This window comes from Phalacrocorax aristotelis, chromosome 7, assembly GCF_949628215.1.
Source record: "Phalacrocorax aristotelis chromosome 7, bGulAri2.1, whole genome shotgun sequence".
In the NCBI taxonomy this organism is placed as follows: Eukaryota; Metazoa; Chordata; class Aves; order Suliformes; family Phalacrocoracidae; genus Phalacrocorax; species Phalacrocorax aristotelis.
Window position 1 is genome coordinate 21,284,681 of NC_134282.1, and position 16,127 is coordinate 21,300,807.

Here is a 16,127-nt window from a genome sequence, read left to right on the forward strand (position 1 = left end):
ACTCTGCAGCAGCATGTGCCGCTCCGGAACTAACAGCTGGCATACTTTCTAACACTGAAATTTTGCAGCAGGATTGTTTTGTTGAAATAAAATGTTCAGTAGAAAACACCATCTTTGGCATGGCCACTTGTTCATACCCCTTTGCCATAGTTGTGAAGTGGATCAGAGAACCTGATCTACTATTTAAAAAAAAAAAAAGTTAAGTACACGCCCATGCCCTTCAAATGTATGTAGTAACTGACCATACATGGAGATTGGCATAGTCAGCTATTGAAATTACAGTACACATTTTAGAAAATCCTTTCTGTTGCAAGATCTGCTCAAAGCCTTTGCCTTAAAGTGCAATTTGTGGACATTTTAGCATATGGGGAGCTACCGTCACATTTTCTATTAAAACATCTGTGGTATTTCTCAACCTTTTCCTGAACTCAAAACTTACTAGGTGGCCTGAAGTATACATCCCTAAAAGTACACAACCTTTTAAGAGATAGTTATCCGATCACAGGTTATTTTTTGATAGCTTACTCAAAGATTTTAAGATACAATGATGCAGGCTCCTAATACACTTCCACACATTTGAAAAGTTCAGGTATTGTGACTAAAGTTGGGAATCCAAATGGATTGAATGAATTTTTAACAGTTTCAGATTTCATGGAGCCTCAAAAGCAAAATTTGGACTAATTCTAAAGTCTGAAAAACATACTCCAGTTTTAGTATTTTATTATTAACTCATTTAAGTAACCAGGATAATAACTAGTATTATTTCCTGCAGTGCTAGTATTTGACAAAGATATTTAGACTACAGACTGTGGTAGTACCAGTTGGGGAAATAATATGTGTGACATGGTGCTTTCTAATTAATAAATATAATTCCATTTTTTCAGCACTGAATAGGTAATATGCTTAAAAACACTGAATGTATTACATCACTACAACTGAGGACCTTTATGAACTGCAATGTCAGAATTTTGTAAGATCACACAGTGTATCATGTTAGCACATTATGCATTTGTATTTCTGCTGTGACATGAGGAAACCCACAGTCTGCTGTGTCACCAACATTTTATTAAAGCACCAGAGTGAGGCCTATGACTACGAGAAATATCATTTATGCTACAACATTCTGTAGCCCAGTGTTATATGACAAACACTGTTTATGTGTTTGTGCATACAATCTGTTTCTTGGTTTAAGCCCCGAATTATACTTGTACATAATAACATCGCTTTCTGTGAGGAGCTCCAATTTAGCCAAAATGCATTTAGTTAAATCGCGGTAACATACGTAGTTTAGATACACATCTGAAAACTGTTTAACACAGTTTTCTCCTCCTAACGTCAGTATTCAGTTAAGATTTTATTTTTTTGTATCAATAATCTACTTTTTCAGAGGGGATCATCTGCTCGTTTTCCTCATATTTGGTCTATCAACACACTTTTCAGAGTGTGCCAGTGCAAAGGAAACACTACTGGGAGACTGCAGTATACTAGCAAATCCTCAGTTACATGCCTAGTCTGCATTGGTTTCTTTAATACATTAATAAAGGTATAAGTTCTGGAAATATGTAGTGTGGATCTTATCAGCAGCATCAGTCACTGTATGTGCACAGGCATCGTCTGAGCCTGACAAAGTACATGTTTACTGCTTTACTGATTGCTTAAAAATACACCTTGAGAAGAAGGGTTTTAAAAATACTCCAACTCAAAAAAAAATGAAAACAACAACAATGAACTATGAGAATCCTGTGCAGCTGTGAAAATTGAAGGTTTGGCCATATGACCCGATTTTTGATAGACAGGGCTTCACTTCCTGTAAGTAGCCTCCAAGGGATTGTTTTCTTTGTGAGAAAGCTCAGGTACCATTCCCTTTACAAGTGCTATTTTCAGAATAAAATACCCACTGAAAGTCAGGGGCAGAATCTGAGCCTCTGTTTTTAAAACAGATGACAGCAATCCATGACAGAAGCCTCAATAAGTACTTGCCTTTTTTTTTTTTAACTAGCTTTATTTTGGTTAGTAATTAATATTTGTACATAAATCAGTTTCCCTACTTAGTCTTAAGGCTGAGGCTTAATTTTTTATTCTGAGTGGGTGTTGCACATGAGAGCGTATCTTATGGGGCCTCAGAGCAACTCCTACAATTGCATCATTCATTCTTGATATCAAATTTCTTCATTGGCTTACTGTCTGTTTTAACTACTTGACCTTGGTGGTTTTTTGTCTCTTCCTCTCAGTGTTCTCAAGAAGACATTGCAGATAAACTTGGCACGGATATCTCTGCAACAAAAGCAGTGCGCATAGCAAACCCCAAAACTGCAGAATTTCAGGTGAGAGAATTCAGGTCAAATTTTGAGAGCAACTTTGTCACAGATTCTATATTTAAAGAGGAAAGAAAGGAACCAAAAGGAAATAAAATTTATAAACTGTAGAGCTACTTATTCTGCATTAAAGAGGATGTGCAGTTTTAAAGTAAAATACCATGCTCTGTATGACAGCATGTGACAAAATTGAGCTGTCTTATTACAGAAAATCCCAGGTGATTGATCAGCTCCCACGTTTAGAAAAGCCACTCAGTATATATGGAACTACTAGACCTGGCAATCTCTAAGCTTCCTGAGCTCTGGATAGGAAATGTTTTTTAAAAAATTATTAACCATTATTAGTCTTTTATTATTATTATTATTATGTATTGCTGTATTTTAATACCCATTTCAAGATAATCTGATCTTTGCTAGAACAGAGAGAGCTCAAGTACAGTATTCTCAACAATTCTGAAAATACCTAGAAGCGTACCCCTAGTTTTTGTGTTTCTTTTAGAGAGTGTTGTTTTTTTAAAAAAGATGCTTTCTTTAGTTTACAGGGAAGGTAAATTTAGAGGCTTTTTTTACTTCTAACATAAGAAATACAAAGGTAAACACTCCTTAGGAAGGTTTAGAAAAGTTTCAGCAGCCTGTGGGTATTAATGTTTTGTGATTTTTGGTTTTTTTCTTCAAGATCTTCAGTAAGTCTGGTTTCTCTGAGTGTCTAAAATACTTTTCCAGACCTTATATCTAATACTAAAAACAGTGTTCTGCTGCTCTGAGATTCAGGAACAGAATTTTTGGGTATCTTCATGTAATACTAAAAACAGTGTTCTGCTGCTCTTCTATTTGGTATCACAAATAAGCAGTCATGCAAGACACCGTTGTTACCTCTTTAGACTAGTATCACCTTTCATATATATGTTTTGGCATGGTAATTAGAGTGGAGCAATGTAGAACATGCCACAAACAAACAATACTGAATGTGAACAAAAAGAGAGAAAGTGGCAGCTCCTGTAGCCAGGTACAATTTCAGATTCCTGTTCTTCAAAGTGCAGGCCTTTGCAGTGGCAATGCTGCTAAGCACTTATATTATTGGCTGAATATTCCTTGTGGCAAAAACAGCCTCAATCTTTTAAAATCTGTAGGCTTCCCTGAAAATTGGGAAGGATTACTCTCTGTGATGCACTATAAACTTCGAGCTCTGCCAGCAAGGCAAGGGCAGCATGATACCAGCACCTTCTTCCAGCTGAGTGTGCAGTTGAAACTCTTCATTGGTTAGGAAAAGTAGGATGAATAGACAGAAACGTTGCATGTCCAATGATAAGAAGTAACTGTGGCTGAGCACATAGTAACTTTTTACCTGCAGTCAAGGAGAGGACTGTCACTCCCATCTCTTTTCCATTAGATTTTTTGAATCAGATTCTTCCAGTTTGAAAAAAAAATAAAATGGTGCACTTCTAAGGAAGTATTTGAATGGAGAACACAGGAAATATGTGTGAAAGTATCTGTCAGAACACCAATATGATTGCATCCTGCCTTGGTTCTTTGCATACGTTTCTATGTATTTCAGTTTGTCCACAACTGCAATCTTAATATATCCATTTCTGTTACTCAGGTTCTGCCTGTATCATTGATTGATATCAGGAGGTATCAAGATAATATTTCAGATAGCATTTAATATTTCCAAAATAACATTCAGTATTTACCCTTTGCATAAGTGCGATTAAATTTATGGGAATATTTTTGCACTTCTTTCTGTATTTTGTTTTTTTACTACTACCTTGGGCTGCAGCTCAAGCATTTGTGAAATGATACCTATTCTTAAGCTCCACATACATGCTTTTTCAGAAAATGCAGTATAAAGAACGTGCAGAGAATGTACTTTTCTGGATTTAATAATTCTAAAACAAAGATGCTCAAATGTAAGAGATTAGTGCAGTATTTGCACCTGACTACTTTTAAACTCTTATTACAAGTGAGCAAAACAAAAAATTAAGAAATCTAACATCAGCTGTTTTGGAAGGTATTTCACTTGCAGTAACCATGTTTGTCCTACAGGTGGCACGTACAACCCTCCTTCCTGGGCTGCTGAAAACCATCGCGGCTAACCGAAAGATGCCCTTGCCTCTCAAACTCTTTGAGATCTCTGACGTTGTAGTAAAAGATCCTAATACAGGTAAGAGAAGGCTTCTCAAAATCTTTGATAATGGAGTTACATGTTTACATACTAAACGGTAAATAGTAAGTAGATCTATATTTCTTTAGAAATATAATAATCACTACATACTACACTGTGGTTTTTAATTTACATGCAAGAGTTAAGAGATTCGTGTAACAGGCTAGATTTTAGAGTGGCTAGAGATAGGACTCTTGGAAGTGCAAATGGGTACCTTGTAAATATTTTTAGCCATCAAAATACCCATTAAAATCTGTCAAGAATACTGCAGGACTCCAAGGACTGCAAGACAGTTTTGCACCAAAAAAAGAACCTGCTCTAAATTGCTTATGTTGATGCACCCATTTTTACTTGCTCCTAATCTAGTGCTCCTTTGCATTCTTATGAGGGCTGTAACTCTTGAGAGAAACTCTTTGCTGGTAATGTTTTCAAGTGACACAAACCTTGGATAGTAGTAAATATTGGAGGCATGCTGCTATTACAGTACCGTGTCTCAAAGATGTGCAGTGCTGTGCCGGCTGAGAAGCAGTATGTCTTGAGTCTGGAATAGCAGGTTGTACTTTCAGACTGATTGTATTCTGGAGAGCTGCAACTCAGAAGAAAATATTGGGGTCAGTGTGTCTCAGCATGAATCTCTTCCATCTTTCCATCCTCTTCAAACAGGATTGCTTGTAGTTGTTCTCTAAAATTATCTTCTGGAAAACTGACAACCAATATGAAGAATTAGATTTGTAGCACAGATACAGGGTAAAGAATGGACCATGTCTGTATATAAAAATGTATAAATAAATAAAAAGCTCGACAGTATAGAATTTCCCCTCTCATCTATAAAAAGATTTTCCTTACCTTTCCACTTCATCCAACTATGCTAAAAAAGTGTGGCTGCCTTTGAATTGTTCTATAACCTTAGTTGTTTTACATGAAATAGCCAAATCAGCTAGTTCAAAACCTTCAGTGAAATCCTTCCTGTGTGATGGGGCCTCTTTGCACTGATTTCACTGTATAGGAATAAAATTTCAGATTATCTTTTTTATCTGCAAGAATGTATCAAAGCATAATGAACTGTAAAATGGATTTTTAAAATCTTAAAACTTTGTCTAAAATTTACTGATTAGTTTTCATCTATATGGTATATTGGGGGAAAAGGAGCACACAAGCTACAACTTTTGTGAGGAAGTGCTTTTACACTGAGTTACAACTCTGAATGAAGTTTTGCCTCTCAGTGCAAAAGGCTGATGTTACTTTAAATTCAGCAGCAGAAATGGTTCTGTTGTTTCATTATCTGGTTTCAGATTTTAGTGGTTGTGTTTAAGGTATCTGAGATCTGCAAAACAAAGGTTTATAGAAGGGATAAACAAAATGGCAAGTAAATTCCTTTGGTGATGAATTTAATTTGTAGGTTACTTTTTTTTTAAAAGGAAAAAAAAGCCTTGCAGTGCAACATAAGCAGTTTTAGCAAACCACGTAGACCTTTTTTTTATTAAATACAGACAGTTTGGTGGAGCAGCTCGTTCCTTGTTGGGCATGGAGTTAGCTCGAATGCAAAAAACATGGTACAGATGGCAGAATAGCATCAGCATTCTTCAGGACCAGGAGTGGGACTATTTATCTTAGAATAAGGCTTTATAAAACGTATAAAATATTCTGGCGTTATAAAATTTGCAAGTTAAATTGATTACTTTCATTTTGTGGGTGTTAACTGTAGCTCTTGAAATCTTTCATTTATGTGGATGGCTGCTTAACAGTTTTATAAAGACTGATTTTGTAGTGTGCTTCATTTTGATGGGAATCATTGCAACAGATGAAAGATAAAGACTTCTGAGGCAGCAGCTATGTACCCTCTGCTGCTGGGCAGCCTTCTCATGGGTTGAGCACTTGCAGACTGTGAACAGTATCTGAAATTGTTTTTAATGTTATGTTTAGAATAATGACTGTCTTTCCCAGACTTACTTCCAAAATTAAACTTGCCTAATAAACAGTTCGAAAGGGGACAGAAGAAAGAAATAACTGGTAACTCTGCAAACACCGAAAAATGTGGGGTTGTCCTGTCACATATGGAATGAGATTTCCTGCAGAAGGCTTATGTCATCAGATTGAGTAATTTAATTTTATTATTTCATGATTTTGGCATGCAGAATTACCAATTAATAATTTAAAAAGTATGGGTCAAAAAAGTACTGACACTAACCGTATTTGAAATGGCATCTTGTAGTCATTCATGTGTGAATGAACCTAGCTCTTTTAAACACACTGGTTTTTAATAAAATACCTTCTTACACAGGACCAAAGTGAACTGAACACATTTCAGACATATCTGGCAGAAAGGTTTGACATACTAAATTAGCAAAACGTGTGCTAGATTTAATATTACTAAATGGAACCAAATCTGAGCAGAAATGTTTCTTCTCAAGGCAGGAGGAAATGTGCTGATTTTGAATATGTTACACAGCATTTGTATGGGTAGCTTGTAACACTAGCTAGTCACTTCTGGTAGGATAGTTACACTAGTTCGGCATATAAATCATCACCTTACACCATGAGTCCTAACAGAGAATAACCTTTCTGTCCCTTACTGTGACGAAAGGAATTAATCCATTAGAAAATCACCTCTGACCAGTGATCTTTGAGAATCTGGCAAGCTTATGGTAGCACACATTTAGCATAATTTACATCATTTGTGATTACAGCTGCTGCCATATTTTGAAGCATTTTTTCCAAACTGTCTGGAAATGTTAGTTATATGCAGAAAATAGTTTGGGATTTCTGTGACGCTGTGAAGCAAGTTTAAATGAGCAGGTGCCTCTTTTCAGATCACACAGTCATTTTTCTGAAGCATCTCTAATTTGGAAGGGGGCAGCGTACAACACTGCTTTATCTTCCTCTGCACCCTTTTGGCACATGTATTCCTAACCAGCTGCCCACCCTTTGGACTGTTTTTCAGCAGCATCCCCAGGAAGTGCTTTGAAGTCTCAGAAATACATATAGATACATACACACACACACACACACACACACACACACACAAATTATGTTGACACACTTGGCAGGCTCATTTAAAAAATAGAATTGTTTCATGGCATGACACGAGAGATCTCTTTAAGTGAGTTATAAAGAACTGAAGCATTTCGAACATCTGCCAGCTTTTGCATACAGTTCCTAATACTTTCTTTTTTTCTTCCTATTGTCTGTTGTGAATGAACTGTGAAGACTGCGGGAGGTTCTTATCAATGCTTATAAATATCTGAAGGGTGGGTATCAAGAGGATGAGGCCAGAGTCTTTTCAGTGGTGCCCAACAACAGGACAAGGGGCAATGGCATAAATTGGAATTCAGGAAGTTCAACCTGAATATGAGGAAAATCTTCTTTCCTGTGAGGGTGCCAGAGCAGTGGAACAGGCTGCCCAGAGAGGCTGTGGAGTCTCCTCCCCTGGAAATATTCAAAACCCACCTGAACGCATTCCTGTGCCCCCTGCTCTGGGTGTGCCTGCTCAAGCAGGGGGGTTGGAAGAGATGATCCCCAGAGGTCCCTTCCGACCCCTGCCATTCTGTGATTCTTGTGCTGTAATATAACTCTGTAAAGGAGTACATTTTGTAACAGTTTTTTTAAAATGCATGAAAACGTATAATTTCCTTTACCAAGGATTTTTACAGTTGGCTTGAAAAGATGAGGTATAAAAATTGTTAGTTAAGAATAGTGATCTGAAGACAGCATTGACTACCTGAATAATAATGAAATGAAATTCAGATAGTTGTCACAAATTCTGCCAGCATAATGAATCACAGAAAAAAAGAAAATCAGTCTACTGAACATCTAGCCCAAAGAACATGCCGTCTTAGGAACAAAAACTTGGGGAAGGGAAAACATTTTCTTCTTTTCCATTGCTCAGTACAACAGGAAGATAGATGATCCGCCATCCATGACTGTGCATTACTTTTTGGTATCTTAGAAGAGCTAGGAAACAGAAATAGAGAGTGATGGGACCGAACAACCAGTGTACTCAGACCAGAAATCAGATGTTGCATTTATTGATATTTTCTCTGTAGCCTTTACTTTCTTGTGTTGCCATTTCAGAATTGGATTCTCCAGCATTACGTAATACTGCAAATTATTGTAATGACAGGAGAAGTTCCTGAGTGACAAAGTACAGACTTACTGCCACAGTTAGTTCAGCTTTCAGTGACCGTCAAGAAAACTTGCAGCTCTATTGCCAAATTGCTGATCTGGAAGTTTTGAATTACTTTTGGCTCAAAAAGGTTGTGCTTCCCTCCTTTGTGTAGGCTCTTGCTCCTGGATTTTGCAGACCTCCTTAATCCTTGTATTTCTAGCTGCTTGGTAAATGTTTTCTTGTTTAGTTTTTGATAGATTTTTTTTTTTGTTACTAAATGGTTAGTTGGACCAAATTTAATTTAACAAAAAAAAGTCTAATTTCTTATATGGTAGATATTAGCAGTTCAGGGAACACCCAATGAGCACTAGAGCTTCTGCTTGCATTTAATCTTACTGTACATCAAGCACAAAGATTGGCTATGGCGGGTCAGACCAAAGGCTCGTTCAACCCAATAACCTGTCTGTAACACTAGCTAAAAAAGTGTTTGTCAAGGGAAAAGCATGAGAGCAGGTAAGTGTATATAATGCTTTTGGAGTCCTCCCCTATTCTCTGACCACCAGTAGCTCAGGGACTTCCTGACTCGAACATGGTTCTTTGTCTCTAGTAACAAATAGATTTATCTCCTATGAGATTCCACTGCCTCCTCAGAGTTGTGTAAACTTCCAGCTTCCACAAAATCCCATACGGAAGAAGTTTCACTGCTTAACTCTAGGCTTCCTGAAGAACCCACTCCTTTCCTTGTTTGGAGCTTGGCCCCTGTTTATTTTGATGCCCCATATTTCTTGTATTGAATGCAGCAGTGAACGATTGATGCCTATAGAAAAGAACCTTCTCTTTCATATCTGAGGTGCTCAGTTCTGATACTTACATCCAGAACTATGTGGAAGTAAATTCAGACTGTAGGTGCAGTCTGAATCCCATGAAGTCACTAACTCTATAGGGATCTTTAACCAAACACTTCCTCTGGGCAGCATGCAGCACAATGCCTTTTTTTCTGGGACTAAGTCCAGATGAGATTTTTCATGATCAGAGATCCTGACAAAAGCCCACTGTGCACACAATTTGACTGTATAAAGAACACAATTTACCCTGGCATATGCTGGATTTCATGTACATTTCTTTTGGGTAATTTCCAGGAAAGAAATATGAAAGCCATACACATGCAACCTTATGTCACATGGTGCTGCCCTAACTTAACTTGCAGACCAGGGAGAGCTGTTCTTTTTAATGCTTCCTTCTCAATTCCTTCCTTCACTGCTGAAGAAGTCCTTATTCCCTCTTTCCCCTCAAACATTGCAAGTGTTAATAGATCCGAAGGGTTTCCTTTCTTTTTCTTTTTGAAGGTAATTCAGTTGTTATCAGTAAATGCTTTTCTTCCCCATATCTAACCATCATTAAGTGGAAGAGGTAAATATGAGAATGCCCATCTAGGCATGAGCAACTAGGAGACCACAGACGCTAGAGGACTCTCTAGAAAGGGAAGAAATCTGTGCATGAACACCTGGCTGTAACTTACTGCACTGTATGTCAATATCACAAAGCAGTGCAGTATAGATCAGCTCAGGGATCAGCTGATGGCTCTCAGTCTGTGCTACATGCATTTAGTTGGTCCTTTTGACTAGCTCTAGTCTGATTATGTGTGCTGAATGCCCTTGAGTGGTTGAAGCTATTTAGGCGCCCTTCTGGAACACCTGCCCTGACTCGACTTGCAACTGAAAGGGCTCTGGTTTATATGCTGCAGGGTTGCTTTACAGTGTGAACAGAAGCATGGTAAGTGGGAAGAGTAATCGGGAGATTTCCTTCAGAACTGCAGGTGTGGACCAAACTGAAATGCAGTGTCTATACTTCACATGCTTTCAAAGCACATAAATGTCCAGAAGAAGAGGACAGTCACACAGAGAGTCCTTCCCTGGTTTCGGCAAACTTTGCCCTTTGCCAACCTTGCTGAACACATGCTTGCACTTTAACCTCAGGAAGGTAAAGACCTGAGAGCAATAAAGAAGTTCACTACATTAATCAGTATTTTGAATTTTACTGCTACTAATTGGCAGCTTTGACAAGAGATTTGTTAATCTGTTCCTAGATCATTCCTCTCAAAAAGTGGAAATGTTGAAATCCATAGTGAGTAAAGCTTTGAAGTAGGCAACAGTGGTCCTAGAGAGTGTATATTGCCACGGTGTAGCCTAAAGGTACAAGTATAACATCATATTACAAAGTTTAAAAAAAAATATTTTGATGAAATCAATAATGTAAGAAAAATCTTAGAGCAGGGAGAAGGCAAGGTTTTGACTTAAAGAACTGCCCGAAGTGGGAGACACTCGTGTCACAGTCTTGAGGTTGTGAAACACAGCACGTTTTTCACAGTCACTTGGGTTTGGGGATGTCCAACGTGATCATGAAAAGCGTCAGTTGTGATTTGGAAACCTGTGTGAATTTAGTTCTTTTCACAGATCACTGTGCTAACATTATTACTCATTTCAAGTTATGGGCTAGTTGTTCTGTACTGGTAGTTAGTCTGCAACCAAGTCCTATAAATACTTTGCTTTCACACCAGCATCACAAGTTTCCTGATGCTTACTGAGTATTTACATTTTGGCTAGCCTGCTTTTAATTCCTTTAACACTTAACTATACACTTGGTACCTGTCACTCTGTAGAAGATACTTGTATTTAACAAGCCTTTCCTGCTCAAGGCATGCAATACTTTAAATCTTTCTTTACAGTTCTGTGTGTGAAAGTCCGGTGGGTTGAAGAAATCCCGTTATTTCCTCAGATTTTATGACAAGTGTGTCAGAGAAGCCCTTTTACATACTTATTTGTCCTTTCAGCCACAAGTGCCTCACAGTACAGCAGAAGAAAACTGATGCAAAAGGCAAGATTAAAACCATGATAAAATTTCCCAGATAATGTAATTGTTTCCTTCTTCCTCAGATGTAGGTGCAAGAAACTACAGGCATTTCTGTGCAGTTTATTACAACAAGAGCCCTGGGTTTGAGATTATCCATGGTTTGCTGGACAGGGTCATGCAGCTTCTGGAAGTACCACCAAATGAAGAGAATGGATACACAATCAAGGCAACTGAAGGTAAGGAAATCAGAGCTGCAGGGTACAGCAGAGGTTGTTCTGGAGCTCAAATGTTCCCCTACAATCTGAGATGAATTTTTGGTTCTCAGCAGTAGGCGCTAAGAATGAATAATATTATTATTGTATATACACTATGACACTGTGGTATAAGTGAAAAGGCATTAAAACTGCATTCGCAGATAGTAAATCGGGCTTGCTGTCTTTCTGTGAGCTGTTCCGAGTAGTTTTATATAAATCAGAGTTGACAGATTTTTAAGGAGACTTATAGTAAAACATATGCCATGAACTTAATGGGCTGTTTATAATGAATTAATGTGCTGATTGCAAGGGTAGGTAGGAATTCACTGAATTGATGAATACACCAAGTACCCACTGCATTCTCTTTGCCTCACAGTAGCTGGAAAAGACAACTTTTTACACCGGATCTTTTAGTTTATTATTTTATCTGTAGCTTCTAATGAACATATATGCCCTATATATCTTTTATTCAAAGACCTGCTCTCTTTGAGACTGAGACTGCTGCTTAGGCATGTATTTGTATAACAGCCCTCTTCCTTCTCCATACAGGGCGAGCTGCACATGAATTAAAAATAACATCCTTAAGTGCAAGATCTCCTCTGTGTATGTGCATACGCACATAAGGGAAAGCAAGCGGGCTGACCCCATTACTTCATTGACAGAGCGTAGGCTGATGCAAGAGAGCAAGTATCAGCAACTAATCTATTCTGCTACCTAAAATAACAATGTAGTAAATAGAGTATAGAAAAGCAAGACTGCAGGGTTAGCAGCTACGATTCTACTTATACATCATGCGTTGGTATTCAGAGATACGAGACACTGACTCACTTTGACTCAGCCTGAAGAAGCACCTCCATTCTGCACTTAACTCGAACAAGCAGCTCTGACAGAGTCCCTGACAGCCTGACCGAGCTTACCTATTCATAAAACTTTAATGAAAAATTGTTAGATGTCTCCCTGTTTTGCAGTGTTCTGCCAAGATGCCAAGATGACACTTCAGCTGGTCTCCTAGCACTTTAATGCACGTTTGTGTCATATATTGACACTTTTTTTTTCCTCTCTCCTGTTTTTTGACAAAGCAGTATTTTGCTCAGTATTTACGCAGACTTACAAAGGGTTTGTTAGAATATTAATAGGATTCCCAGGTTGACCAGAGAAACATTTAAACAATTGTACTTCTTGCTCTAGTTCTACCAAGCACAGAACAGGTAACAGCAAAGCTTCTTATTTGGAAGGAGGGTAGGGTGACGGGGTTAGAGGAGCTTCTAGGAGCTGGCTACTCAGCTGCCACTGAAGTCAAACCAAACTGTTAGATTCCTTTTCAAAATACTTCTGTAGCTTGTTTTTGAGCAGATGTATCAAGAGTTTGCTTTAGTAAGTTAATAAGTAATTAGTACTGAAAATACTTGCAAGTGTTTTATATTCTGTACCGTAGCATTTCAGTGATGTATGGCTGGCTTCAGGAAACTGGAAAAAAAATCTCCAAGAATAATCCTAACACAGTGAAGAAGTTATTTGTATATACTAGTGCTGTTTAGTATTCCTGATGCTGTGGGATTTGTAATGCCCATTCAAAATCCCTGCATTCCCATTACATTACTCCACAATGCATTTAGTGTAAAGGATGGATTATGCCCTGTCATATGCAATATATTACAAGCAGTTTGTGGCTTTTGGCTGTAGACAAAAAAAAAAAAAAAAAGGTATCTACTAATTTTACCAGTGGTTTAGAAACTCTCCTGGGATGGCACGTAGGTTCCTTACAGTTCTCCTGACATTGGAATTTAACCTTGGTAACAATGCAGGTGGCTGATACTCTAGTGCCACAGTGAATGCTGTGTCACTGCACCAACTTACTTATAAGGCCTGGGCTGCAGAAATGGTTGGAAGATTTTGTTTAGTATTGGGTGGTGTTTTGTTTTGTTTTGTTTTGTTTTAACTTGCTTCACAATCTGTCAATTAAGCATGTGTGAGAGAGAAAATGTCAGCAGATGATGGAGAAAGGTCAATTGATTAATTAAAAAAAAGATCCTGTAACATCTTCAGAGGCTGCAGCATACTGAAATAATTCAGAAGAACAGTGCAAGTTGCTTCAGAGGTTTTAAATCAGGACATTACACGTGGCATGGATTTTTAGATGTATCTTTATGGAGCACGCTTTTTTATTGCCTGTGCCAAATTAGAATTTGTACAGTGAGAAATGGGTTTATCCTGTGACTCCGATTTAGAAAGATCCTAGATACTTTCTCTGTATGTGATCTTAAGCAAAACTTGAGACTAGTAAGCAACACAGTGTGAAGGCAGGGGTTTATTCCTTGTGTAACTGATTAAAATGGTTCCAGTGATTATTGGAAAACAATACAGGAAAAAAAATGTTTTAAATGAGCAACAACGAACAAACAGACGTGTATTGGGCACATATTTGCCTCTTCCAAAATCACTTTGAAAAATGAAATGCCTGTACTACAGTCCTCTTTGGTCCATATGTGCAAATCATGGTTATTTAAGCTCCTTCTGTTCTACCAACACCTAAGTGCCCTGTGATTTGACCTTAAGGTCAGAGCCTTTTTGCCTTTATAGCAACACCTGTGAAAAAAGTACAGATGCTAGAAAATACGGGTGAAATTGTGATGTTCCCCTGGCCTTTGCACTACGCTTTGGTGTAATCTGAGCTGGGTAATAAAGGGAGAAGAGCTGTTTAGAGCAGCCTTAAGGAAGAGAAGGGTTTGAGTGACTGAATTCAAGGATTTCAACACACATTTGGCACTCAATGCTTTCATTTTCTTAAAGTTACTAATGGAATAATTTTTTTATTACCACTAAATATACAAAATTATAAAGTTTTAAAGACAGAACTCTGAAATGCTACCCACTGATCTAAAATGCATACAGTGGAATTCTTTTAAATATTTCAGTGAACCCTACAATTACTGGCCTCGAAAAGCATTTTGGCTTTTTCTTTGTTTTATAGCATAGGCATCCGTAATCAAACATAGATTGAAAAGAGTGCAATTATTGCATCAATCTTCAAATCTGAGTGTGCTCCATAATAAAAACATTTGCATAAAACTCTTGAAATTTTAGCCAGTTCCATACCATTAGTAAAATTTAAAGATCAGTATGGATGCATATGATTCGGAGGTAAACAAAATAAAAATCAGATTTTTTTAAACAATAAAAATACAGGTTAAAAGACCCAACTAGTCATATATTGTCAGGTAATTGTATTTAATAAAATTATTCATTTTTGAGTTCACTTTCATTGGTTTGTATTCCCTTGAATTGAAAATTAGGAAGCATTCTGATAATTATATTGGAAGATATTCTTAATTTCAAGTTTTAATCTCTGTAGGAATGTGTGTTTTCAGTAACATTTTGGTCATCTTGTGCTTCTAGATGACCATCTGTGATGACTATTTTCTTCCAGAAATCAGGACCATGATCACAGGAGGTGATGTTAATCATGGGATTTGGGTCCATAGTAAAGTCCTTCGTAAGCTAAAAAGAATTTTTAAAAAGGGCTTAGTAAATAGTGACAGGGGATTCTATACTGAAGTCTTCAAAGGAGTGGTGTGAGGTGTAAGGTGTAATTATCCTCGCTCGCATGATAACATTTAGGATGACTGGTCCTTACTTAAGGAAAGAAACCCTGGTTTTGCAGTACCTTCTGAGAGTCTCTGTACTTTGCAAATGGAAGTTAATTGGGCACAAACTGTTTTAAAAGGGAAAATAATATCCATATTTTATGAAAATGAAGCAATTTGACAGGTTCACAGAAAATCTTTATGGTAAATCTGTGCATCAATATTGCTTTGCTGTCTGCCCCACTGCCTTCCAGGGCAAAATTGATATTTGAAGAAATAGCATTCATTCATGTGAAAATAAACAGTCCCTGAAGCGTGCGAGCTTGTGAAATTAGCTACTTTTTAGTACATTATTGATTCTTCTGAATTCCAGATAACTCTTGATTTTTATTTTTTTTTTTAAAGTAAGTATTCATGCCATTCATTCTTTTAAGGTAATCAACAGCTTAGTAAAGCTGGGAAGTCAGCCCATTTGTGTTCAAAATAAATGTGTACTTAATAAATGCATACTAAGTCTTGTTTCCTTCAGTAACCGACAGTTGTCTTCCAGGAAAAAAAAAAAAAAAAGGAAATTGCACTCCCTTCTTTTTACTGCCCTTATTTAATTAAATGAAAGGTGTGGTAAAGTGTAGAAAATTTTAATTCCACAGTAAATCACAGTAATAGTTTCTCATTTAGTAAGGCTTAGCTGTGAAATTAGAGGTGTAATAGTTACCTCCATAACTAAGAACATCAGTAAACATTTGCTTTTATGATGATAATTATACAACAAACAACTTTAAAAGATTTAGACTGTGAACCTCAATTCACAAGACACGAGGCGGGAAGTCTGGGACTAATTCCGAATTACATGTATAG

At 37.4% G+C, this 16,127-nt stretch overlaps 1 protein-coding gene across 1 annotated transcript in view; it reads left to right on the plus strand.

Annotated features, from left to right (window-relative positions):
* Positions 1-16,127, plus strand: part of FARSB (phenylalanyl-tRNA synthetase subunit beta) — a 39,383-nt gene that overhangs the window by 12,358 nt on the left and 10,898 nt on the right. The window contains exons 14-16 of the mRNA XM_075099232.1: positions 2,232-2,324; positions 4,359-4,476; positions 11,515-11,667. Coding sequence (XP_074955333.1) covers positions 2,232-2,324; positions 4,359-4,476; positions 11,515-11,667 — 364 coding nt within the window. The remainder of the gene's footprint in view (positions 1-2,231; positions 2,325-4,358; positions 4,477-11,514; positions 11,668-16,127) is intronic.